Below are 27786 nucleotides of genomic sequence, written 5' to 3' on the forward strand. Positions count from 1 at the left end.
AATATCTACTAAGCAGCAACAACATGCCAGGCCAGGCCCAATGTGAGGTACTAAGGAGTATGACAAATAAGCCACAGTCCCTGCTCTATAGAAATTCATTTCACATCCAGTTGGAAATCATAACACAGTGGGGCAAGTGGGCAATCACCAAATGCCCAGAGAGCACATGGGAAAGGCACCCCTTCACACACTAAAAAAAAAACCCTATGGGGACATAGGGAGGGATTCCCCCAGAAGTGGTGTCTAAACCAAGTCCTAAGGATGAGTACTAATTAGCAAAAGTGAAGACCCATGAAGAAAGTCAGAGGAAGCAGCATCCCAGACTGGACACCATCTGGTACATTTGGAAAACTGAAAACAGTTCAGTTTGGCTAGAGGATCTGTGGTGAAAAGGAGAAATGGTGGTAGGAAGAGTGACAAGAGATAACACAGGAGAGGATGCAGGACCTAGACCCTGAAAGGTCTTGTAAATCTTGTTAAAAAGCAATTTAGGTCTTCCCTGGTGGCGCAGTGGTTAAGAATCCGCCTGCCAATGCAGAGGACACGGGTCTGAGCCCTGGTCTGGGAAGATCCCACATGCTGTGGAGCAACTAAGCCCGTGCGCCACAACTACTGAGCCTGTGCTCTAAAGCCAGCGAGCCACAACTACTGAAGCCCGCATGCCACAACTACTGAAGCCCGTGCGCCTAGAGCCCATGCTCTGCAACAAGAGAAGCCACCGCAATGAGAAGCCCACACAACGAAGAGCAGCCCCCGCTCGCCACAACTAGAAAAAGCCCACACGCAGCAAAGAAGACCCAACTCAGCCAAAAATAAATAATTTTTTAAAAAGCAATTTAGATTTTTATCATCTGCACTTTAGTGTACTCAATTTGGTTACAGTGTTGAGAACGAGTTGGTGCAAGGCAGAATAGATTAAAAGGAGGTAAAACCAGTCATTGTATAAGGCTAACTCATGTGTGAACACGAGTGGCATACATTATAGTACTGACCAAAGGAAAAGAGAGAAATGGACAGAAAAGCTTTTTAGGAGATAGAAGTAACAGGGTTTGGGGACTGACTGATTGGATATGGGAGATAAGGCAGAGGGAGCATTCACTAAATTATAAATTATTTGGGCATTCACAAAGCGGAACAAGTTTGAAAGGCTAGGAAGTTATGAATGTGATTTAGGACAGCTTAAGTGTTAGTTACTCAGGAGATATCCAAGGGAACTGCCTACTAGGTGTACCTTACATACTCTGGGATTATTTTTAATTATATAAAACATCAAGTTTAGGAAAGTTTCACAAGTAAACATCTGATTTGATAAGCACTACTCTTGTGATATATCGTGAAATAGAACATTTATGTTCAAATAAGCCATTAAACAGTATTCCAAGAGTTGCCCAAACTTCCACTATGGCCATGGTTAATCAGAGCATTTCAGTGTTGCTAGAGAAAAAAGTGTATACTTGGTCAATACCCACTCATTTGATAGTTGGTCTTTTGGTAGTTTAGAAATAACTTGACAATTTTTGTTGAAATTCAATGGATTATTTAATTCATATTCAGAATTTTCCATACTGAAATGGTTCATTAATGACCAAATTGATGGAACTTAAAACTAAGTTTGCAGAAGAAACAAAGACTATGGAAGATATTTAAGAATAGCATTCACAGTCACAACAGAGGAGTTATCAAAAATAAATACACAAAAAAATTAAAAACAAAAAAAAGCACTCTATGGTGTAACATAATTAATACACAGAGGGAAAAAGTGCTGAAACCTGAAGGAAGGAAATTATATGTGATGTGTGTGTGTTTGGAGGAAAAAGGTACAGGTCATAATGAACCACTGTTTAAATATTAGTTATAAAATAACACTACACTTAAAAAAGCCAGCACGACACCTACATTATAAATAGAAACCTGCATGTAAGAACAGTGAGGAAATCCTCTAGTTACCTGAAGTGTAGTACAACTCTTTATAAAAGCACATATACGTTCTAGGAATCACAGCTTAGAAAAAAACAACTTGGAACTAGTCATTTGAAAGCTGCAAGTTTAAGGAGGCACTTGGGGAGGCTCAAATTCTGCTGATGAATTTTCCTGGCTCATTTCAACAGGCGTTTATCAGTAAGGTCCCTAACCTCCTAAAGTCCACAATCTTGTTGGGGAGACAAACACAAACAACTCTAAAGAGGACTTGCTAAATATGTGCCAAATATGTATGCTACTGGCATTCAACAAATAACGAAATCACACCAAACATGCCTCAAATTATTCAAATCTTCCTTGTCATCAATCTGCCAAAGACAAAGAAAGTACAGACAATGTTGATGCTTGAAATAACCTAAGTATTCTCACTGAACACTTCCTTATTATAGAATATAAATGATTTATTGAAGTTGATTCAAATGCTTATAAAGCATTTTAAGACTGATCCAAAAACGGCAAACAATGTGAGAATACTGAATGAAATTACATGGAGGCACAAGAAAGCATTTTACCTCTCCTCATTAGAAAGGAAATTCAACAAGTTATTATGCCCAGGAATCACACTCAAGAGCTTGTGACTAAAGAACAGAGCAAAAAGACCTAACTCTACCTGACTCACTCTATAACCCCAACTCTAAAGCCCTTTCATGCTTCCTTGACAGCTTCTGTAAAACATACAAAGCACACTCTATATACTTATACACAAGTGAGGAAAGAGAATAAAATAGGTGTTATACCTTTGATAGGACTGACTGGAAAAGGGATATAGAAATAAATATATTTTTTTGTTAGTTTAACAGTAAGTTTATAAGCTCTTTTGCAACATTAAGGTATTAAGTGCTGAATACAGTATTAATATGGAATTAAGTCACACCAAACCAACTTAAAAAAAAATATTTTCAGGACTTGGTGAAGTGCTAAGTCCATAGCAATAATACATTTTGGTACACAGCCATCACTCCACAAGCAGAGAGTAAAAATGTTTTAAGGAAAACATCAATATAACTTACAAATATTTTCCCAAAGACAGAGCCCAGAGTAAAGTTACAGGCCCAAATAATTTGTACTCTCTTTAAGAACTATGCTTATGTATAATCAACTCTTAATTACTTAAGCTAATATAGACAGAGTAAATTTTTACAAAATCCCTCTACATAGCTTAGCTTTGGTGTGCTTTTTATTTATGTAACATTTAATTTCCATAGGCCAATTTTGAAGTTCCCGAGAACCCAAACCAACGAGGGCAGGAGTCAGGGAGAACTAGATTAAGTATCAAGGAAAAGAGAGGGCCGAAATATTTGCTACAAAAATATATACTTCAAGGATATACTGTTCATTCCTACTTACAAGCTACTTGATATAATTAGCCTGGTATGACCAAATAAAGATCCAACATCTTATCTCTTTATAGTTCTTTAATTTTATATCTCTTGCACTAGATTCTAAATTTTATACAAATGTAAAACGAGAAGAAAATGAAATCTGGAAAACTTGTTACCACAATCACACGTTTTGAAAAGTAACACTCAACAGAGAGAGAAGGTTAGCTGGGCGTACAAGCTTCACTTCTCCACAGATGCCTCATGAATTTCAAAGTGGTGAAAACCTACAGCATATACTCAGCAGATCAGATGAAAACACTGACACTTCATTCACAATAACAGCCTTTCCCAAACTTCATAAAGGTTCCCCCAAAGGAGCATGTGTTTTACTAAGGATGGACTTGATGATCCCAGCCAATTTAGCTAGTCATAAACAAGAATAAAAAGATTAAACCATAATACCGGGCCCATTAACTATACAGGACTGTAGCCAACTATGTGTATGTTAATAAAACCTTATTCCACGCTAAGAACTAAGAGTTCAGAAGGAGGCATCCAAAAAATGGACTTTATTTCATATGAAAATAGCCCCTCAGTCCTGGAACGTTTGAATACCATGCATTCATACATTCCAAAAACATTTCTTGAATGTATTTTCTGGATCAGGCACTGGTGCTAAGACAGGAAATCTAAGTAGGTTTCAAAACAAAAGCAAAGTAAAACTTCTTGTGATTCAACGCCCCCAGTCTACTGTTAAAAGTTGTTACACCACTACCAATAGGCTGAAGCCAATGTTACTTGCTAAGAGAGAAATGGAAGGAGTTGAATACCACCTTGAGCCTCTGAAACTGCTGCTGCCCCTGCACTGGTGCAACTGGTGGAGCTGGATGAGCATGACTCTGGACCACCTGGCCTCCATGGGGCTGCACAGCTGTTGGGTGATGATGGCTGCTATGAACTGCTGCTATGGTGGGCCCATGACTGCCGGAGCTCTGTGGAACAGCTGAAACCTGGAATGGACAAAATACAGATAAGAAGCTTCAAGCTTTACGCATTCTTCCCCAGATGCCTCTAAAGAACATGCACACATATCTTTGCATACACAAAGATAATCAGAAACTCAAATTTCCCACAAAAGGGAAGTGGTGAAATAAATTATAGCCCACCCAGATTACAACAGAATTCTGCAGCTATTAAAAATTATATAGCTCAGCACATCTCAAACTATCTGTGGTAAAGGACAAGTTTTTCTTTTTTCTTAAATTCCAATCCATCATGGACCACTACTTTTATAAAATACAATAAAAATGAATTACTAGAAAAGTGAGATAAAAAATACATAAGCCCATAATTTTCATTACTAGGTTTTACAAATATAAAATTACAATGTCCAACTGCTATAAAAGTTTCTAAACATGCTTCATTTCTGTACTTATCTCATTACAGACTAGTATGAAAGTGTTCACATCAGCCATCTGTGGACCACAGTTTGAATAGCACTGATATAGATGCATATATATCATTTAACATTTAAAAATGTTCACAATCCATAAATTGAATGTACTCATGTGTTGCATATGGATTTAAACTTTTAATTTTTTAAAAAGCACATTACAAAGCAGTATATATAATACATACACTAAGGATAAATTAGGAGTTTGGAATTAATATGTACACATACTATATATAAAACAGATAACCAACAAGGACCTACAGTATGGCACAGGGAATTATACTCAGTATCTTTTAATAACCTATAATGGAAAAGAATTTTAAAAAGAATATATATATATATATATATATATTATTTTTCTGTAGCGCTTTGCTGTACACCTGAAACTAACACAACACTGTAAATCAACTATACTAGAATAAAAAAATTCTTAGTCAACACTCAGAAAAAAAATACAATTAAGATTTTAAATCCTAGACAACAAATATATAGTAAAATGTTAGCATTTTATCTTGTGGTAGTAGGATTAGAGAAGATTTTTATTTTGTTTTATTTATGCTGCTTATCCTTACCTGCTACTAATTTTTTTTTTTTTTTTTTTGCCGCACTGCACGGCTTTCTGGATCTTAGTACCCCTACCAGGGATTGAACCTGGGCCCTGGCAGTGAAAGCGCTGAGTCCTAACCACTGGACCACCAGGGAACTCCCTTATTTGCTACTTCTAAAATTAAAATTTTAAAATTTCTTCCAAATCGTTGGTGGTTTGGCCTCAAACATATTTCTTTTTTATTCTCTCTTGTCCTCTTATAAGTTTAAGAGTAAAATAAAAGCACAAGCCCCTTTCCTTCTATTTCTGTTGCAAGAAATGCTATATAAAATTTCCAAAGCTTTTAAAATTTTCCTATTTCAGAACTGTTAATCACTGCAGAAGACAACTAAGGACAATATACCTGAGTTGCCACATCTCCAAAACAAGGAGACCGAATAACATGACACCTTAAAACAATGTAAGTTGCAGGGCTTCCCTGGTGACACAGTGGTTGAGAGTCCGCCTGCTGATGCAGGGGACACGGGTTCGTGCCCCGGTCTGGGAGGATCCCACGTGCCGTGGAGCGGCTGGGCCCGTGAGCCATGGCCACTGAGCCTGCGCGTCTGGAGCCTGTGCCCCACAACGGGAGAGGCCACAACAGTGAGAGGCCCGCGTACCACAAAAAACAAAAAAAACCAATGTAAGCTGTGTACTACAACTTAAGAGAGAATTTTTTTTCCCAAGTCCCCACAGATTTATAAAGATTACCCTGGGCAGAGCGGAGGGTGGGAAATACAGCAACTATTTACAAATCCACAGAAACAATAAACCTTAGGAGTAAAAAGAAACTATTTAGACAATTCTAAAAGCTCTAATATATCTCTCGCAAGAAGAGTTATTATTCTGAGCTTCTATATTCCAACATGCATGTGCTGGACAGGTTTTTACAAGACTTAATTGGAGTTTATAAATATTTGAGATGGCTGGTTTTATAAGAGCACATTATAGCTTCCAGTTTAGGAATAAATGTAACTATCCCCAGTGTAGGAAAAAGTCCTGAACTAGTTCAGATAAAAGTAATCACCCAGGGACTTCCCTGGTGGTCCAGTGGTAAAGAATCCACCTTACAATGCAGGGGACGCAGGTTTGATCCCTGGTCAGGAAACTAAGATCCCACATGCCTCGGGGCAACTAAGCCCGTGTGCCACAACTACTGAGCTCGTGCGCCTCACCTAGAGAGAGAAAACCCACACGCTGCAACGAAGAGCCCATGTACTGCAATGAAAGATCCAGCGTACCACACGCAGCCAAAAAAATAAATAAATCTTAAAAAAAAAAGTAATCACCCAAGGGAAACACGCAACTTTTCTTTCCTCTAAGTCCTAACCTAACGATTTGATCTGTAGCAGTCCTCCGACTGCTGCACCCAGTCCCATATGAAGGCACTATACTGCTTCAAGGGGGACTCCAAAGGAAGAGTGACACCTAAGGAATTACCATTTCCTATTTCACCTGGGTTTCCCTCTTCCTTGATTGTTTTCTTATAATAAATTCCTAGAAATTCCATTTCTAGGTAAAAAAATAACTAAAGAATCTGACACAAACTGTCAAATTGCTCTCAAGGAAGATTATGCCAATTTATGTTCCCAGTACCAGCCAAATCTTTTTATTTTTATTTTTTTAATTTTTACTTTATTTTTTCTGGCCACACCACATGGCTTGCGGGATCTCAGTTCCCTGACCAGGGACTGAACCCAGGCCACAGCAGTGAAAGCCCAGAATCCTAACCACTAGGCCACCAGGAAACTCCCGTGCCAGCCAAACCTTTTTAAAAGTCACTAATAACTTAGGTAGAAGAAGGTCTCTCCAGACTAGTTAAATAAATTATGGTTCAGACTGACCTGGAATGGAATATTATAAATGCAATGATTTTTTAAAAACTTACTTGGATCTATACACACATTCAAGTGGAAAGTTGTCCACTATATATTAAGTGAAAAGAACAAACAGTAGAACAGTATACACTGTATGGTCCAAATTATGAGAAGAGAGAAGTGAATCTAAATAATTAGGCAGGTAAATAAATATATGCTTGTATATGCATACAAAATTTTGGATACCCGAGAAATGCACCAGTGGGATAAAGTCTGAGGGGTCAGAAGTCACATTATATCATTTTTCTTTAAATGGTGATATTTATTTTCATATAATTAAAAAGGGCAGGGCTTCCCTGGTGGCGCAGTGGTTGAGAGTCCGCCTATCGATGCAGGGGACACGGGTTCGTGCCCTGGTCCGGGAAGATCCCACATGCCGCGGGGTGGCTGTGCCCGTGAGCCATGGCCGCTGAGCCTGTGCGTCCGGAGCCTGTGCTCCGCAACGGGAGAGGCCACAACAGTGAGAGGCCCGCGTACCGCAAAAAAAAAAAAAAAAAAAAAGGCAAAACACAAATTTCTTCCATTTTTACAGAACAGAGTGAACAGACAAGAGATGAATGATCAGTTGTTGATCAGGATATGCAATGATAGCAATATAGAGTGCTATGTAAATATAAATAAATTGGTACAGCTTTGGGACTTCCTGGTGGTGCAGTGGTTGGGAATCTGCCTGCCAATGCAGGGGGACACGGGTTCAATACCTGGTCCAGGAAGATCCCACATGCCGCAGAGCAACTAAGCCCGTGCACCACAACTACTGAGCCTGCGCTCTAGAGCCCAAGAGCCACAGCTACTGAGCCCACGTGCCACAACTACTGGTGCCCGCATGCTCTAGCGCCCGCGTGCCTCAACTACTGAGCCCACGTGCCACAACTACTGAAGGCTGCGCACCTAGAGCCCATGCTCCGCAACGAGAAGCCACCACAATGAGAAGCCTGTGCACCACGACGAAGAGTAGCCCCTGATCGCCACAACTAGAGAAAGCCCGTGCGCAGCAACAAAGACCCAATGCACCAAAAAGAAACCCAACAACAACAAACTGGTACAGCTTTGAAAAACAATTTGACATTACCTGCTAAGGGTGAAGATGTGCACACCCTATGACCCAGTAATCCGTCTCCTAGGCACTCAAGAAACTTCCTACCGTGCCCTCAGACCCACTGAGTGGTCTGCAAAAACAAAGAGCTTGCACCAGGATGTAAACCAACTACTTCACACAGTTGTGCTTCACAACTAAGCACACTGTTTAATTCCACTGCCGTTTTAAATTCCTATAGCAAAACCCTCTTGATAAAAAACGTAGTGCATTGACTTACATTCTGTTGCAAGCTTGTCTTGTCACTGTGAATTGCCACTGTGAGTACCACTGCACTAGGAGAACCTAAGAACGTTCACCACAGTTCCTGTCTAACAGGAAAAGTCTGGAAACAGCCTGATAGTCCATCAACAGAAGAATGGATAAATTAATTGGATATATTAATATAATTCATAACTAAATGAGAATGACTCACTCAATTGGTCACATACTAAATATGGGTAAGTCTTAGGAACCACACTGAGTGAAAAAAAAAGTGAGTCAAAGAAGAAAATATATGTTTTCATTTATATACAAGTTCAAAAATACCCAAACTAAACAACTTTATTGTCTAGCGGTATAAACAAAATGATTTTATATAGCACAGGGAGTTCTACTCAATACTCTGTAATGGCCTAGATGGGAAAAGAACCTAAAAAAGAGTGGATATATGTACATGTATAACTGATTCACTTTGCTGTACACCTGAAACTAACACAACATTATAAATCAACTATACTCCAATCAATCAAAAATAAATAAATGATTTTAAAACACGAAATAAAGTCAAGGGAATAATAAACCCAGAGTTCAGATTAGTGGCTACCTCTAAAGGGAGGGAAAAGGAAAAGGGATCAGGGAGAGACAGTGAACTTCAAAGGTCATGACAACATTTTTTTTTTAAAAATGTGCATGGTAAATACACAAGTGTACACTGTTTACATTATTTTTTATACCTTACATATATCTCATAAATAAATTTTTTGTTGTTGTTGTTGTTTTTGCGATACGCGGGCCTCTCACTGTTGTGGCCTCTCCCGTTGCGGAGCACAGACTCTGGACGTGCAGGCTCAGTGGCCATGGCTCATGGGCCCAGCCGCTCCGCGGCATGTGGGATCTTCCCGGACCGGGGCACGAACCCGTGTCCCCTGCATCGGCAGGTGGACTCTCAACCACTGCGCCACCAGGGAAGCCCCCATAAATAAGTTTTTTAATATCTGAATGTTTAATAAAAATTTTTTAATTGGGTAAAATCACCAGTGTTCCTCTTTCACCCCTAGTCCCTTGACGGGCTCCAGTTTACCTGGTAACTGGGTGTCACAGAGTACTGAATTCCTGTGGCTGACTGCATGGTCTCAGACACCGCTTCATACACAGGAGGGGCAGGGGCAAGCACCCGGTGCTGGTGAGGAAAAGCCTCTGTGCTACCAGGGATCCGACGCTGCTGGGCCGCATACACCGGTGACTCCTGGTCATCCAAACGTCGCTTCATTCTGCACTCATGCTCAGGGATGCACTACAAAACCTGCAGAAATGAAAAGCAATGACATGCAAACCAATTCGCACTCCAATACAATGTGTACAACCAGTCACCCAAACTGGTATAAGCTCAACTCCCAGAATCAATGATTATCTACTTCATCCTAGAGATAATCACTGGGTAGTTTTGTGCACGCTGGTGCACACACTCCCAACAGTGGACAGATTATTATAACTGAAAGACAAAATTTAAATAATACCATAGTTTGAATTACTCTGGTACTAGAGTTGAAAAATAACCTCCAATTTAAAAACACAAAGATACACCTTTCTTCATTCTCTGGTTTTGTCAAGCGTCATCATCCCTAACATTAATTATATTATTCACATGCTATAAAAACATTCAAGTGTTTCTTCCTAACTCCTCTCAAAAGCAAGTACTATAATTCCCGTCTACTTTTTAAAATATGAATTGTTTCAACAATTAAATGGTATCATGGTAAGAACACTAGGCCAGGTGTAAGAAGACGATGGTTCTAGACTTGGCAATTTAAGAAACTATGTACGCCTCAACAAGTTCCTCGTTCCATGTGAGTTTGTTTCTCCGAAAATAAAATAAGATTGAAATAGACCATTGCTAAGGTTTCTCCTGATTCTAACATTCTTTAATCCTAAAGGGATTCCAGAATCCCTTAGTTTAATAATCTCCCTGTAGGGGAACACTTCCTTTCCTGCAGCACACAAAAAGTCTAATAAACACTATGGCCAGGAATCCAGATGGGTCTTCTCAGAGCTTTTCCAACATCGGTATCATTAACATAAGCATATCAATACGAAAGAATGCTCCAGTCATCCGAAGACAAAATAGGGCCAAGGCCTACCAATTTTTGGTCACAAAAAAAACTTTAAAAAGACACCACTGCTGTGGTAAGATTAAAAATACAGTAACAGATCTCCAAGCCACTCCCTCTCCACCTAAAGTAAGGCTCTTTTTAAGACTGGGGGTGGGGGGCTTTTACCTACTTTCTACATCCACCCATACCTTTTTTCTTCATTCCCTGGGACCGTGCATGCTCTGAGGGGAAGCAGTCCTCACAAGGACTCCTCAAGGCTGCTTCACCCCTTCTCCGTCCTCACCATCATCCTCGCCATCATCCTCGCCATCATCCTCAACCTGCCTGCCACTCGAATGCTCAGCCTTGAAATAGTGTCTTGGGTTTTTCTCACACCTTACAAACCTAAGTTAGACTCTGACACAGGAGCACAACTGTTTCATTTGCAAGCCAGCTATTTTCAATGTTATCTTTCTGTAAATCGCAAGCTATAAATATCCTTTCTGTTGACTATAACTTATTTATTTACTTATTTATTTAGCCACGCTGTGCGGCATGTGGGATCTTAGTTCCCCTACAAGGGATCGAACCCACACCCCCTGCATTGGAAGCGCAAAGTCTTAACCACTGAACCACCAGGGAAGTCCCTATTGACTATAACTTTAGATCAAAGGACTAAGTCTCCCAAATTTCTATGAACACTCAATCTCAACCTACTTGGGGATAAGTCTAATAAATGGACAAGACTGAAAAGTCTTAAAGACTTTTTGGCTGCTACTTCTATGTATACCCATGATCTAGATCACAGTTTGTTTTTGGGTTCCACTGGCTTGAAACTTAGATGCTTAAACACATCTGAGATTAATCTCTGGAACCAAAAGCCAGTCAATACCTCATAAATGGAAAACCAAATTTAGATCAGAAGAGCACAGCATAGGACTATGGAAAAAAACTAAAGTACCTGTCAAGACCTGGATTCTAGTCCAAACTCTGACTCGAAGCTGTATAACTTTGGTCCTGCTTCCTTACTTGCAAAAGGATGTAATTAGACTACTCTAGTGATTGCCAAATGCTGGTCTGTGGAGAAGTCTATAGGAAAATGAAAAAGAGCGGGGGGAGAGGGGATTGCAGTGAGTTTTTCATAGGTTAAGTATTAAAGAACTATGCTTTACTCTGAGATCATGTCCTATCTTTTAGCTATTAAAATATCATTTGTTTTATAAAGTGACTGTGATTCTATAAAGTATTTAACCTCATTTGCCTCTACAGAGTTTGCCTTCCAGACCATCTCTATGACACTATAGAGACCGCCCAGGGTCTGCACTTTCTCTGAACTGTACTTTACTTCTTTAACAATAACCACTCTTAATTCTATTCCCGAAGTGGTTCTCAAATCAATTGCTTCTTCTCTAGCCATACAGACACGCCCTCATTTCAAGACCTTATCATCCCTTACCTCAATTGTTACCAACACCCTCCAGCCTCTCTCCCATCTAGTCTACCCTCTACACTGCTTTCAAAATGGTCAGCCTCAGGACTTCCCTGGTAGTCCAGTGGGTAAGACTCCGCGCTCCCAATGCAGGGGGCCTGGGTTTGATCCCTGGTTGGGGAACTAGATCCTGCATGCGTGCCGCAACTAAGGATCCTGCATGCCGCAGTGAAGATCCTGCAAGCTGCAACTAAGACCCAGCGCAGCCAAAATAAATAAATAATAAATATTAAAAAAAAAAAAAGTTGGTCTCAAATGCAAATCCAATCCAGCTGTAAATCCATCATCTTAAGTGATGGCTTCCCATCACTTAAGAAAACAATCCAGGAATTCCCTGGTAGTCCAGTGGTTAAGGTTCGGCACTCTCACTGCTGAGGGTCTGGGGTTCAATCCCTGGTCGGGGAACTAAGATCTCAAGCCGCGCAGCACAGCCAAAAAAACCCAAAACCCAAAAACAAACAAACAAAAAACCCCCCAAAACAAAACAACAATAACAACCTAAATTCCTTAACTTGGCCTTCAAAATTCTTCCTTACTCACTGGGGGGACAATTTAACTTACCAATTACATCCTTTCAGTCCCCACCCTATCATCCAGGCCTGTCAAGTGTCTTCCCACTCCCCTAAACAAGCCTCAAGTCTATAAGCTTCAAGGTAGAGTCCTTTCCAACTGTCACATTCCAGACACTCATCACAGATGCTCAAATACTGTACATGCAGAAGGGAAAGATAACATAGTTAACATAATAACAGCATATACTGAATGCCAAGCACCATTCTATACAATTTACCAATAATAATTTAATGCCTACAACAACCCTATAAGCAAGGTACTACTATTCTCTATGTTATAAATGAGAAAACTGAAACACAAAGATTAAAATTGCCCAAGGTTGCACAGCTAAAAGGCAAAGCTGGGATATGAATCCACAAAATCTGTCTCCAGAGCCTGGATTCTTTTTTTTTTTTTTAATTGAATACAGAAGTATATCCTTTTTAAAAAATTAATTAATTTATTTATTTTGGCTGCACTGGCTCTTCATTGTGGTGTTTGGGCTCTCTAGTTTTGGCGTGCGGGCTTCCCTAGTTGCAGTACGAGGGCCCTAGAGCGTACAGGCTCAGTAGCTGCAGCGCATGTGGGCTTAGTTGCGGTATGTGGGATCTTAGTTCCCCTATCAGGGATCGAACCCAGGCCCCCTGCATTGGGTGCGTGGAGTCTTAACCACTGGACCACCAGGTAAGTCCCCAGAGCCTGGATTCTTAACTACCTCACTATCCTGCCTCACACAGAAGAGGAGAAAACAAGGAGGAAAGAAGAGTTCCTTTATTTATTTAACACACACATGCATTGAGCAACTTCAGCTTTAACGTCTCACACATTTAGCTCATTCATCCCTTCTTCAGCCTCAACCCAACAGCAGGAATGCTTTGGCAGCACTCATCCATTCAGTTAGCAAATACTCAGGGAGCAGATATGAAGGTGGTAGATGATCTCAGCCCTTGCCCTAGAAAAGCTTAAAAACTAGTTGGAAAGACCATATACAGCCTCACTAGTATTCAAAGAAATATAAAGTAAAACGATTTCCCAAAGGAACTGCCAAAAATTAAGAGAATGATGATATTCAGCGTAGGTGAGAATGCAGGGAAACACTACTGGTGTAAGTTTTAATTGTTATAGACTATTTGGTTGGCAACTTGCAGGCTTTTATTAAATTTTTTAATTAAATTGAAAATGTGCATACCCTTTAATCACCTAGCAACTCCACTTCTAGGTCTCTATACTATACATCTGCCAAATATATTTACTGCAGCAAAGTATAAAAAATTTAAATGTCTATCAATAGCTAAATAAACTTGATCCATCCATATTAGGAAAACTATGTAGCAATTAGAAAGATCAGGGTTCATCTACAAGGAAAGCTGTCCTGGACATAATAAGTGAAAAGAATAAGCTACAGAATATATACAGGGTGATCTCAACACATACACAATGTACTCTTAAGATTTGTGCATTTCATTGTATATAAATCTGCATCAAAAGGAAAAGGCTAGAAACAAGCATTGAACTCTAGATAAGGAAATGCATGCTCAGGTACTTAGACGAAAGTGTAAGGAATTCTCTGGCGGTCCAGTGGCCACGACACCACGCTTTCACTTTCAAGGGCCTGAAAAAAAGAAAGTGTACTAATGTCTGAAATGTACTTAGAATACCATCAAGAAATCAGTTTGGATTGATAGATGGAAGAATGGATAGATGGATATGATAAAGGAAGTACTGTAAAAATGGTAATGGTAAAATCCAGGTAGTGTGCATATATGGGTGTCAACTATAAAATTATATCAAATCTTGGAAGGATAAGCTAACAATACAAACTAGTTCACAAGTGGTACTAATGAGCACTAGAAACTTGGAAGGGAGAAGAAGTGTGTACAGTGAGAAAGAGTCTACGGAGAAGGTAAATGTTTAGTTATATCTTGAAAATTAGGGATGAATTAGGGCATGGGGGATACAGGATGAAATTAAAATATTACAGTAACTTTGGACTTACAGGCAATAAACAGCTATTTAAAATCTTTGCCAATTCATTCGCCCCACAAATAATTCCCGAGTGCCAGGCCCTGTGCTTTAGTGTTGGGGCTCCAGCACTGAATAGGACATTTCCTGATCCACAACAATCAAGTCTTCCATATCTAACTGCTATCAGTTGATGTGCTCCTCACAACTGTCCTGTCACATGAGCACACCCAGAAGCCTCCTATTTAGAGGCAAACTAATACTCAAAGAAATTAAGTGACGTTTTCAAGGTCACATAGCTGGTTAAAGGAACAAGATGGTAGATAGACCCTTTCTCCTTGGAATACATGATCAATCTGGAGTAGAAATGTAAGTATCTGAATGCCAAATGATGGAGCCACAAGACAGAAAACTACTTTCAAGTCCTGCTTCAGCTGACATGATTTTCGTCTGCCACTACAGTCTCCAACTGTTTCAGATCTGAAGCTTACCCTGTTATCAAAACACTAGTCTAAGAAGATGGAATTTAAAAAGCCAAAAATAAAGGCACTTTGAGGGACAGAAACTAGTAAAGAGAGACTAATGTGAACAAACAATGGCACAGAACACTACATAGTCATCTGGCCATGCGTTATAATAAAAAGTGGGAATAGCTCCAAATCATCAGGCAAAGAAATCATAATTCCCAAATAAAGTAACTAGAGCAGGATAATTCTGATATTGCAGGGGAGTATTCTGGAGTAGGGCAAGACAACTGACGAGCGAATGTGACACGTTTCGGACAAATGTTAGAAGGGCAGAGGTAAAAGCTAATCCTTTCAGAACAAGAAAAATAAAAACCAACTTTCTAGTTTTACAACCTAAATGTCTTTAATCACAATAAAGAGTTGGCCTCCTAAATATCCAGACATCTCTCCATAATTATTAGAATCCAAATGGAAAATCTAACTTTAAAGAATATTTTCATTTAAATTAAATTTCACAAATTGGCTTAAATGGAAACAATAGAATTATTTCAGTCAAGATAAGTTCAAAGTAACAGTGTGTATGGAACAAACCACCTTATTACAGAGGGTTTTAAGTCTACACGCTTTCTTTTTGAAATGCATTTAATTTATGGTTGACCCTTTAGTGCCTCTTGATTTTGTGTTGATATTATCTTGAATTAGGCACACTTTAAAGTTCTTTTATTTATATAAGAAAAAAATCTGAAATTATTCTCTTCCTGGTGGTCAACATCACATGAAATCACATAAAATTGTGCCCTGGTCAGTTTATTTCAATGAATACTCTTGAAAAAATGGAAGGCTTCTCTTCAAAAGCAAAGAAATTTTTATCAAAGCATTAAGTGAATGTAATTATTTCAACCCAGTAAAACTGCCTGCCACAGTCTACTTCAAAATCTGTCCAAAGATCCACTTCTGGATTTAAATCTGCTAGAAAATGAAAAAAGTGTTCCAGAATGAAAAAGTCAATCTATTTATATTTCCCATACTACTCAGAATAATCACTCAACAAAATTAACAACCCATTCTTCTCAAAACACCATAATATCTGATACCCAAGCCTCCCCTGAAAGTAGTTTCACATTCTTCTGATGAGGTGGTCCCCCAACCTGGGGAGATTTTGCCCCCAGGGCGCATTTGGCAATGTTGGAAGACATTTTTGGTTGTCACAATTCCAGGAGAGGGGTGCTACTGGCATCTCATGAATAGAGGCCAGGGATGTTGCCAAACATCCTACAGTGTACAGGATAGCCCCCCACAACAAAGAATCATTCAGCCCAAAATATCAGTAGTGCCAAGGTTGAGAAACGATATAATATAATGACAATCCCATTTGACATATACCTTCTGTGAAGTGGAGTTACGTCATACTACAGTGTAACAACAATTTTTAACAAGGTGACTCAGGACAATTATTTTGTATATGCAGACAATAACACTGCTTTCTTTACGACATGTGATTCACCTTTAACCCTCAGTATACCACAAAAACTTATCATTGCATTATCATTTATCATTTGGGCTAAAAATACCTTTATTAGAAATTTTAGTAAGAATTTAGGACTTGCCTGGTGGCGCAGTGTTTAAGAATCCGCCTGCCAATGCAGGGGACACGGGTTCGATCCCTGGTCCAGGAAGATCCCACATGCCGCGGAGCAACTAAGCCCGTGCGCCACAACTACCAAAGCCCACACGCCTAGAGCCTGTGCTCCGCAACAAGAGAAGCCAACGCAATGAGAAGCCGGCACACCGCAAAGAAGAGTAGCCCTCGCTCGCCACAACTAGAGAAAGCCTGTGCACAGCAATGAAGACCCAACACAGCCAAAAATAAATTAATTAATTTTAAAATAAATTAATTAGTTAATTAAAAAAAAGAATTTAAACAGCAAATCCAAATTTTTATTCCGTATTTTCCTGGTTTTGAAGATATAAATACCCAAAACAGGCACTATTCTTTACAATGCAACTGACTAGTCATCAACTGTCATGGATGAACTTGGAACATAGCCATTCTATAAACTTTGATTCTAGATTTCACGTAAATCTCAAGTAAAGTTCTAGCTTACTGTCACTCTTGGGTTTTTTTTTTCCCCCCTCACATGATCAAACACAACTTTGAAAACTTACTTCTTAATTTTGCTGAAGAGAGGACGATCATCTTTTTTTTTTTTTTTTTTTTTGCGGTGCCTCTCACTGTTGTGGCCTCTCCCGTTGCAGAGCACAGGCTCCGGACGCACAGGCTCAGCAGCCATGGCTCACAGGCCCAGCCGCTCCGTGGCATGTGGGATCTTCCCGGACTCGGGCACGAACCCGCATCCCCTGCATCGGCAGGCGGACTCCCAACCACTGCGCCACCAGGGAAGCCCAGGACGATCATCTTCTACGCTCCACAAATGCAAGCGTTCTCAGTTTTAGACTAATAAATACCAATTAAACTATCAATCCAATGATTTTTCTTTTTCATTTCTACATGTTTCCTTCCAGTCACCTCCGTACACACACCTGTCTTTGGCATCTGTCCACTTACAAACCACATCAAGTAAGTTTTGGTATAAAAACATCATAAAAGATGAAAGAACACCATTGTACATGCTTTTAGCAAATTGGAATGGTTTGGATTCTTCTTGAAAATATTGCACTCTGGGGACTTCCCTGGTGGTCCAGTGGCTAAGACTCCACACTCCCAATGCAGGGGGCCCAGGTTCCATCCCTAGTCAGGGAACTAGATCCCACATGCCACAACGAAGATCCTGCATGCCACAATGAAGATTCCCGCATGCTGCAACTAAGACCCGGCACAGCCAAAGAAAGAAAGAAAGAAAGAAAGAAAGAAAGAAAGAAAATATTGCATTCTGAAGTCCTTCCTGTTGAATGACTCCTCGATGAGGACATCATACTCCCCGCCCACACCCCGCCCTCAGAAGTATATTGTCCACTCATAAATTCTTCAGTTTGAGAAAATTCATCTAGGATACTGTCATCTGAAGACTCAAAGTCTGCAGCTTGGCTTATACAATCAATTCTACCATCATCATTACAGCCTACAGTGTTGCTATCAGTTGCACTGCTTTCATCTATTAGTTCCTCTAATAACTGTGAAATGTCTTCCTGTTAGTTTTCTTGTCTTTGCCATTATTAGAGGAAAACGAAAGATTACGGGTTATCAAACATGTTGAATGAAAATGTAAAAAAACTGTAAAAACAGTAGTATAAAGAACTTTCATATCCTTTTCACCCCAAATGGTGTAACATCTTACATAATGTTTAAGATGGCATCCCCCAACTTCTTGTACACTTTCTTGAAAGATGCTGTAATGCTTTGGGCAAAGCAGTAAGAAAATTGAAGTAGTGATGACTTATTTTACTACTGCATCATCCTTCTAGGCAATTCATCATTCTTCCATTTTCTTATTATTTTAGTTTTTTTTTTTTAGCACAGTTGGGAATAATTGATGAGTAATGCTAAAGTAATTCCTAAGATGATAAAAGACCAAAACATTTCAAGATATAGGATAACTAAGATCATCAATATCCTACAATATAGGTCAGATGTATAAGCGGTAATAGCTAAAATGAGTTTATTCCATTAAAAAGAAAATAAGTAAATTTTCTCTTCGTTCTTCTGAAGACCTCTAATAAAGAATAAAGTCATTAAATATAAATCTTTACAAGTAGTTAATACTGCTCAAAAAGAAACTCAAAAACTAATATTGGGTCTAACTGACACTGATGTTATAGGTAGAATATGGACAAGAAAATATCTGGTTCAATTCAAAAGATATTAATAATTATATCAATGTTCACATTCTGATTTGATCACTGTACTATGGCAATTCTTTGTATTATTTTTTGCAACTTCTTTTAAGCCTAAAATTATTTCAAAATGAAACGTTTAGGGACTCCCCTGGTGGTCCAGTGGTTAAGACTCCACACTCCCAATGCAGGGGGCCCGGGTTCGATCCCTGGTCAGGGAACTAGATCCCGCATGCCACAACTAAAGATCCTGCATGCCACAACTAAAAATCTCATGTGCTGCGACTATGAACTGGCGCAGCCAAATAAATAAATTTTTTTGAAGTTTTTTAAAAATTAAGTATAATAGTAGGGGAATATAAAAGAAGGAAATCATGGTGTATACCTATTCTCAAGGACATTAACATTTAGTTTGTGTGACAAGGCTTCTATAAACTAACTAGGAATGGTATAAAACAAGACTAAGTGTAACAGAAGATACACTAGCCGAAGCTATAAAGAAAGCATTATAAAGAATAGAACGCAAGGTAGTTCTTAAGATGACAGATGTGTCACTCACCTCATACCGCCTCTATCCTATTAGCTATATTTCTGCCCCTACACAGACATGGGCACACAAACTTTTAACCATCTTTGTATCCTCCACCGTGCTTAGCATAGTGCTTTGCTGTGATGGAAACCAAATCATTCATTCACACATGCATGCATCCTCTAATATTTACTGAGCACATACTATGTGCCAGGAATTGTTCTGGGAGCTAGGGATATAGATGTAAATAAAACAAAACTCTCCTCCCTCAGGAAGTTTACATTTTAGTGGGAGAAATAGACAACAAGATAATAAACAGTGTTCAGAATATCAGACAGTGACAAGTGCTAAGAAGAAAAAGCAGAAGATTTTTGAAATTTTAGACAAGGGTGACCAAAGAGTACCTCACTAATATAAAGTAACTTTTGAGTAAATGAAGTAAGGAGTTACCCATGTAGAAATCAGTAGAAGAACCATTATAGGCAGAGGGGAGAGCAAACACGAAGACTCTGATATACATATGTGCTTGGTATTTTCCGAGAAAAGCAAAAAGGCCACGTAGTTGGAGCAGAATGGAGGAAAGAGAGACTAGTAGGAAATGAAGTCAGAGAGGTAATGGAGTTGGGGGTAGTAGATAGGGAGCATACCGTGTTTGTTCTCGTAGGTCATAATAAGAACTCAGACTGAAATGGGAAGCCGTTGGAGGGTTTTAAGCAGAGAATCACTTGGGTTGCTATCAATATGTTAAGAACAGACTGAAGAGGGGCAATAACAAAGCAAAGAGAACAGTTAAGGTGCTACTGATATAACCCAAGCTAGAGATGTTAGTGGCACTCACTGCTGTAGTTGGGGGCTAGGGGGTGGTATCAAGTTGGTCAAATTCTGGATAGTATTTTGAATAGAGAGCAAATAGTATTTATTTGCTGATAGACCACGTGTGAAAAAGAGAGAAGTCAAAGATGCCTGTTAGATATCCAAGAGGAAATATGAAGTGGGCCACTGGATTTGTTCATCTACAGTACAAAGGAGAGGTCCCCAGGGAGAGACAGAAATTTGAGAGTTATCAGTATTGTTTAGATTTTGGAAAGCTAATACGGCGCATAGAGTAGCTCTCTATAATCACGCACGTTCACATTTCTGTACCAAGTGGGACAGCGTAGAACAGGTTGTCCCCCTAAATTAGTTGTGGAACCAAACTTACCAAAAAACAAACAAACAAAAATTCTTGCATTTCAGAGCTGCAGATAAGAGACTGTGGCTCCATATATCCTTCAACAGCCTGCAAGTCAATAAGCCTGGCACCTGGAGGATACCAGCAGGACTGAGGAAACATCCATTGCCACGAAGCTGATAAATACAAGTAACATGCAGGCACACACACAGAAGAGGGGGTGAGGAGTACAAAAGCAAAAGAAGGGAGGAGCAAAAAAGAGATGTATCAGTTAGGAACTGCTACCAATAAACGCCTAACTAATTTTGAAGCCAACTGCCAACTAAACAGAGGTATCCTCTAGTTAGCAAACTTTAAAATGCCAACAGAGTTCAGGCTGTAAACTACTTATCTATCACCTGTGTGCCAGCATTGTCCTAGGCACTGAGGCTATCAAGAAAGTAAAGTCCCAATCTAGATGAACTGTGAGCCACTGTATAGCTCTCCCTGATGAAAGCCAGTATCAGGTTGTTGACCTGCAAATATACAAGGACAAAAAAAAAAAAAAATCTGCATTTGATTATAACTGACAACAAATCCCACTGGGCATGTCTTTTGTGTGATTTTTTGTTTTGTTTTGTTTTGTTTTTGGGGGGGGGGCGTGTCTTTTGAAGAAAGATCCCAAAAGAAAGTTACAAAACTAAAGAAAGTCAAAGTTTTTTTTGTAATGTGTTGTTAAAAGACAATCGAACAGATAACTGTATAAAGACAATTAAAATTCATATTTAAAAAGAAAGATGTCTGTCAGAAAAACAAAACTCCTTGAGACATTTGGAAAGAATATAATGTAATAATGGCAGAACCCTGATTCAGACTACCCAAGTATGCTGCTAGATGAATTTCATTATTTGACCTTAACCTCAACAAAAAACAAACACCCAGAATTAATTACTTAAACTGTAACAAGAAAAAGATTAAAATCCTAAGGTATTACCTCTACTACTCACTTATTAAAGTAGCAGAAACAGGAAGGCATGTGAAAGAAAAGAAGTATTAGGAAATAATAGTTGACCATATTAATAATATATCTTCAGCTTGACAGAGTAACAGCAACAAGTTATGCCAAGTCCATAATTTCTTCACTGTGATTCTTAACTACCTTCCAAAGCAGTAGAAGCAATCACATCTGCGAACTGAAGAGAACAGGATGCACAAACTCTGGAAGAGAGACAATTCATGTGCCATTTTCAATACAATGCCACCCCTTCTAACATTCCAAAGCACTCTCTGGGGGTATTTTGAGCCTAACAACTCCCTTAAACTAGATGTATGATTTCAGACTCCTCCCTCCTGTTTCTCATTCAGTGTCCCCTCTTCCTCTTCCCACCAAAAGGTGGGCTCTCCTCTGAATTCCTTACAGCTCTTTGCACTTGACTCTTATGCACTCAACCTACACTGATGTGTAGTAAAATCATATTATATGTATATTTACCTTTCCTTCTAAGACTGTAAACTTCTTGGGAACAGAGACTCTTCCTGTGTCAGTCCAGAGCTATTTTAGATGCTCAATAACCTTTAAAATTGTGAATCACTCTGTTGTACACCTGAAACTTACATAATATTGTACATCAACTATACTTCAATTAAAAAAAAAGGTGGTCAAGAATGCATGTTGAGGGCTTCCCTGGTGGCGCAATGGTTAGGAATCTGCCTGCCAATGCAGGGGACACAGGTTCAAGCCCTGGTCGGGGAAGATCCCACATGCCGTAGAGCAACTAAGTCCATGCGCCACAACTACTGAGCCTGTGCTCTAGAGCCTGCGAGCCACAACTACTGAAGCCCACGCGCCAAGAGCCTGTGCTCCGCAACAAAGAGAAGCCACTGCAATGAGAAGCCCGCGCACCGCAACGGAGAGTAGCCCCCGCTCACCGCAACTAGAGAAAGCCCATGCACAGCAACGAAGACCCAATGCAGCCAAGAATAAATTAATTAAATAAATTAAGAGGAAAAAAAAAAGAACGCATGCTGAGGGACTTCGCTGGTGGTCAAGTGGTTAAGAATCCACCTTCCAATAAAGGAGATGCGGATTCAATCCCTGGTCAGGGAACTAAGATCCCACATGCCACTGGGCAAATAAGCCCTCACGCTGCAACTACTGAGCCCACGTGCTCTGGAGCCTGCGCACCACAACCAGAGAGAAGCCTGCACACCACAATGAAAGATCCCACGTGCTACAACTAAGACCCAACACAGCCAAATAAATTAATTTTAAAAAAGAATGCATGTTGACTCAATTTACCTTTAGAACCTGAATCCCAATCTTTTCCCCCAATGTGCTTTCAAAAGCACATTGCTGGGGACTTCCCTGGTGGTCCAGTGGCTAAGACTCCACACTCCCAATGCAGGGGGCCTGGGTTTGATCCCTGATCAGGGAACTAGATCCCACATGCGGCAACAAAGGGTTTGCATGCCGCAACTTAAGATCCCTCATGCGGCAACAAAGATCCTGCGTGCCACAACTAAGACCCAATGCAACCAAATAAATAAATATTTTAAAAAAAAAGCACATTGCTGCTTCCTCCAAAAATTAAACATAAAATTACCATATGACCTAGCAATTCCACTTCTGGGTATATATCCAAAAGAATTCAAAGCAAGTACTTGAAGAGATATTTATACACCCATGTTCACAGCCGCATTACTCACAATAGCCAAGAAGTGGAAACGACCCAAACGTCTATCAACACATGAATAGATAAACAAAATGTGGATGATGGTGATGACTGCACAACAATGTGTATGTACTTAATATCACTGAATTGTACATTTAAAAAATAGATAAAATCATAAATTTTACATTATATATGTTTTACCACAAGTGGGGGAAAAAAAAACCCCACGCTGCTCCTTCTCCATTTACTACCCTTAGACCAGAGGCAGCTGAAGTATAGCATTAAGAGTGTGGACTCTGGAACCAGAATGTCTGGGTTCGAATTCTGGATTAGCCACTTAGCATATGTCTAACTTCTCTTTCCCACTGTTTCCTCACCTTTAAAACATAGATTTCATAGTACCCACTACATAGGGTTGTAGTGAAGATTAAACAGATTAATAAATATATAACACTTAACTCAGTGCCTGGGGGGTAGTAAAGGGCTCGATAAATGTTAAGTTCTCTTATTATTATTCAAGGAGACAGAGGGTGTAGTTTGAAAAAGCATTTAACATCATCTATATAAGAATCTACAGAAAATAAAGCTTAACAAACTTTTGCTTGATGGAGTTATCCAGAAGAGTAAGAAAGCCTTTGAAAGCACTGCACTAGATTACTGAATGCCATGGACATAATCTTTTAATTCCAACTAAAATTCACAGCCATTAATATCTGCCTCGAATAGCCCTCCAGTATCTTGTCTGTTTGCACTTAAGATGTAAACATGACTATGCTTTGCCAGGAATTTTATCAAATTACTACACACCACCTTCCTTAAAAAAATAAAATTTTGGGGCTTCCCTGGTGACGCAGTGGTTGAGAGTCCGCCTGCCGATGCAGGGGACACGGGTTCGTGCCCCGGTCCGGGAGGATCCCACATGCCGAGGAGCGGCTGGGCCCGTGAACCATGGCCGCTGAGCCTGCGCGTCCGGAGCCTGTGTTCCGCAACGGGAGAGGTCACAACAGTGAGAGGCCCACGTACCGCAAAAAAATTAAAAAATAAAAAAAAATAAGTTTTTTTTTACTCTTTAGGTGAAAACATCTTAATTACAAAATGCAAATCTCTCTAGGGTCTCTGACTCTGACAAAACTATAGTATATGATACTGATATTTGAAGAGAGAAAAAGCATTTTTGAAAACTTTCCTAATACAGCATATCCAGGCTCTTACTTGAATTCTTAAAGCCTATGTGGGACTTCTGACTCTGGTTCGCCAACAGACACCATATTCTTTTTTTTTTTAAATAACTAAAATTATTTATTTATTTATTTTTGGTTGCGTTGGGTCTTTGTTGCTGCATGCAGGCTTTCTCTAGTTGTGGTGCGCGGGCTTCTCATTGAGGTGACTTCTCTTGTTGCGGAGCACAGGCTCTAGACACGCAGGCTTCAGTAGTTGTGGCACGTGGGCTCAGTAGTTGTGGCTCGCAGGTTTCAGTAGTTGTGGCACACGGGCTTCAGTAGTTGTGGTGCACGTGCTTAGTTGCTCCACAGCATGTGGGATCTTCCCGGACCAGGGATCGAACCCGTGTTGCCTGCATTGGCTGGCAGATTCTTAACCACTGCACCACCAGGGAAGTCCCAACATATTCTTTAAAGGTATAAATTAGGTCTTTTATGTTTCCCAGCACACAGCATTGCAAATGGTAGGTACAATTATGTGTTGACCAAACTTTCCCAATGGTAAATTCTCCACTCTTTTCACAAACTTTGTCAGTTTATGGCATCAGGAAAAACACCCAGGTTTTCTGCCTCCACACCAGTTCTACCACAGTCACCATAAACCAAACTAAAAAGCTACTGTTGCCATTGCTACTTCTTTAGCTAAGAAGGTGAGACTTAATCTCTTCACATGAGTATAGCACACGGCACCACGCTCTCAGTCCCAACTGAGCAAAGCACAAACCTAGAATTTAACTTCAGTTCAGCTAATTAGCCAGAGGGCTTGCTCAGATATTAGTGCATAAATAAACATATTTGTTCCTTGTTTAATTTCTCATGAAAAATATCGAAAACACAAGTAATTTCTCTTAAGAAAAGATAATGTCTCAACTCAGAGCAAAACCCTCAATTAAACTGGTTCATTAAACTTGAAATGTCCTAAGGCAATTTCCCAATACAGGTTGGAGGGCAACAAGTCACATACACAAGGCTACACTAGTCCTCGATTTCACCCTACTCTCTGTAAAAAAAATAGGGCAAGAACAGTGTTTTATAGAATATAAATAGAAAGTGGTCTAGATGTTCTAACAGAATTACATAAAACAAGCAGACTTTTCAAGAACACCTGAAGCTACCTAAATTGCAACTTATTTATTTGAGAAATTAAATAACAGAACCACCAGTACAATTAAAGCATTCAAAAATGCAGAAGCTGAGGAAATTGGAGTATTTCATTCAAAGTCTGAGTTTTAAAAAAAAAATCACCATCTTCTATAAAAGATCATTTTTTTAATATAATGTAAGTCCAACCCTTCCTTTTCTAAATTTCAGCCTTGGGAAGAGGAGTTTGCACATCCTTTTCTTGGCTAACTGGGTTTGAAGTTCTAAGGCACCGAAATAGTGGCGAAGTCTAACTACCCACCATCCCATTGGCTCAGAGGAAACCCCGCCCCGTACAGCCACGGTAACCCAACATCAAGGGAACTCCAGGAAAGGTTGTCCCCGGCCACATTTCTAGTCTCTGATGAGTCTCTGCCCCTCCCCCCACCATCACCGCTGCGGAAGCACGGCCTCAGCACGAGCAGCACTCGACCGCAGACTGCAACGAAAGGACCTTGAGCACCTCGCCCCAATAATTACAACCGAGAGGGGAGGGGCGGGGACCACGATCCCACTGTCCAGGCTGCATGGTGCCATCCATGCTGCACCAAGAAAAGCAGACACAACAGCTCTGGCACCTGACCCTCGTGCCCCAGGCAAAAGGCATGGCTGAGCCACAAGAGAAAGCCCTGACATCTCCACAGTTTGCAGTCTGGGGGCCCCTCCCACCCCAAAGAGACGTAGGGCGGGGCAGATCTAGGCGCCGCGACTCCCAGCCAGACCGGACAGCGGGCTTTCCCGAGCCCCGCCTCACTTGCCAAGGAGGCGGAAACCCGCGGAAGGGGGAGGACGACCAGGGGGAGTGGCATCGCCGCTCCATACTGCCCCTCCGGCCAACCGGATCCCGGGAAGGCGGAGGAAGGCGGACTTCACGCCCCCTCCCTGCCGCGCCCCGAAGCCACAAGCGGGAGACCCCCCAGGCCGTCCCTTCACCCCAGCAGGCCAGTGCAAGGCCGCCCAGCCGAGGCCCCGCCCAACCCGGGAAGACCGGAGGGGTGGTCGACCGCAAACAGCACTTAGCACAGGGCCCAGCCCCGCCCCTTTCTCCACAATCGCACGCGCGCGCCGGCCCCGCCCCTGAGCGGCGGCGCGAGAGCCCGCCCCCTCCGCGCGCACCGGGACTACGCTCTCCTCCCCCTCCCGCACCGAGAGCTACCCCGCTCCGCCCCCCACCCCCCTCACACATCCACACGCCTCCCGCCCGCCTGCTCTACGGGAAGCCGAGGAGGTCAGTCCCCCCCAAAAATACACACCCTCGAGTCCGGCGTTACCCGCCACCAGGCTCCCTGCCCCGACCCCGGCCCGGCGTGCTCTCACCGCAAAGCTGCTTCGGCCGCTCTCACTGCGTGTCCCTCCTAGCATGAGCCTCAGGCTCAGCACGGAGGCCCCGAGAAACGCGCGGGGCACAGGCCCGCCAAAGCGGACTGGCAGCCTCCTCTCCGCTAACGAAGCGGTCACAGGCCCCAGTGCCCAGACTGGGAAGGAGGGAGGGAGGGAGGGAGGGAAACTCCAAGGGGGGAAGGGGAGGGGGGGAAGATGGAGAAACCGTCTCCGCCGCCTCTACCGCCGCGGCCGCTTCTCTGTTACCCGGGAAATCCCGCCCACTCACCCGGCCCGCCCCGCAGAGGGAAGACTCAACTTCGCTCCGCACAGGCCGTACTATCCGCCTGTCAAAGGTTTAGCCAATCGCTGCACCCTGGCTGCCGACTACCCGCCCCTTCCCCCCCGGCTGGGAGGGCAGTGGGGGGGGAAAGCCGCTCACCTTCTCCACGCCCCTATTGGCGGGGAGCTTCCCTAACTCAACCCCGCCTATTGGAGACGAATTGCTGAATCCCACCCCCAAGCCGCAACACTATTGGAGGAGGCAGGGAAGCTCTTCACGCCTCATTGGAGGACTCCATATGTCCCGCCCCTTGCCCTCTCAGCTACAGGCCCAACAACTCCGCTCCCGCCCTCGCCAGTCATTGCATTGGAAGGCTACCCCTAGCTCTCTGGCTGCCCCAGGAAGGTAAGTAACCGATGTGGGGTAAAAATGTCCGTGAGATAGTCTCCTCCTACCGCACCGCCGGGCCAGGCCCCGCCCCCAACCATCGGATTGGGTATCTCGACGCCGGTAGGAGCCTCTATTGGCTAGGATGCCCGTCTAGGAAGAAGCTGACTCCGCCCTGCGCGAGGAGGCTGAACCTTAGCAGTCCTTTTGTGGAATGT

The 27786-nt window shown here is 41.5% G+C and overlaps 1 protein-coding gene across 5 annotated transcripts in view; it reads right to left on the reverse strand.

Annotated features, from left to right (window-relative positions):
• SIN3A (SIN3 transcription regulator family member A) overlaps positions 1-27116 on the reverse strand; it is a 64130-nt gene extending 37014 nt beyond the window's left edge. For 2 of the 5 annotated variants that reach the window (XM_019949915.3, XM_019949890.3), the window contains exons 1-3: positions 26896-27105; positions 9597-9818; positions 4136-4312 (exon numbers count right to left, since the gene is read on the reverse strand). In XM_019949915.3, coding sequence (XP_019805474.2) covers positions 4136-4312; positions 9597-9785 — 366 coding nt within the window. In that variant the 5' untranslated portion in view covers positions 9786-9818; positions 26896-27105. Of the gene's footprint in view, positions 1-4135; positions 4313-9596; positions 9819-11566; positions 11695-26895 lie in introns of all 5 variants that reach the window. The other 3 variants (XM_019949900.3, XM_073801258.1, XM_073801257.1) reach the window with 3 other exon arrangements.
• Positions 27117-27786: the final 670 nt, after the last annotated feature.

The sequence above is a fragment of the Tursiops truncatus genome, chromosome 2 (genome assembly GCF_011762595.2).
Source record: "Tursiops truncatus isolate mTurTru1 chromosome 2, mTurTru1.mat.Y, whole genome shotgun sequence".
Classification (NCBI taxonomy): domain Eukaryota; kingdom Metazoa; phylum Chordata; class Mammalia; order Artiodactyla; family Delphinidae; genus Tursiops; species Tursiops truncatus.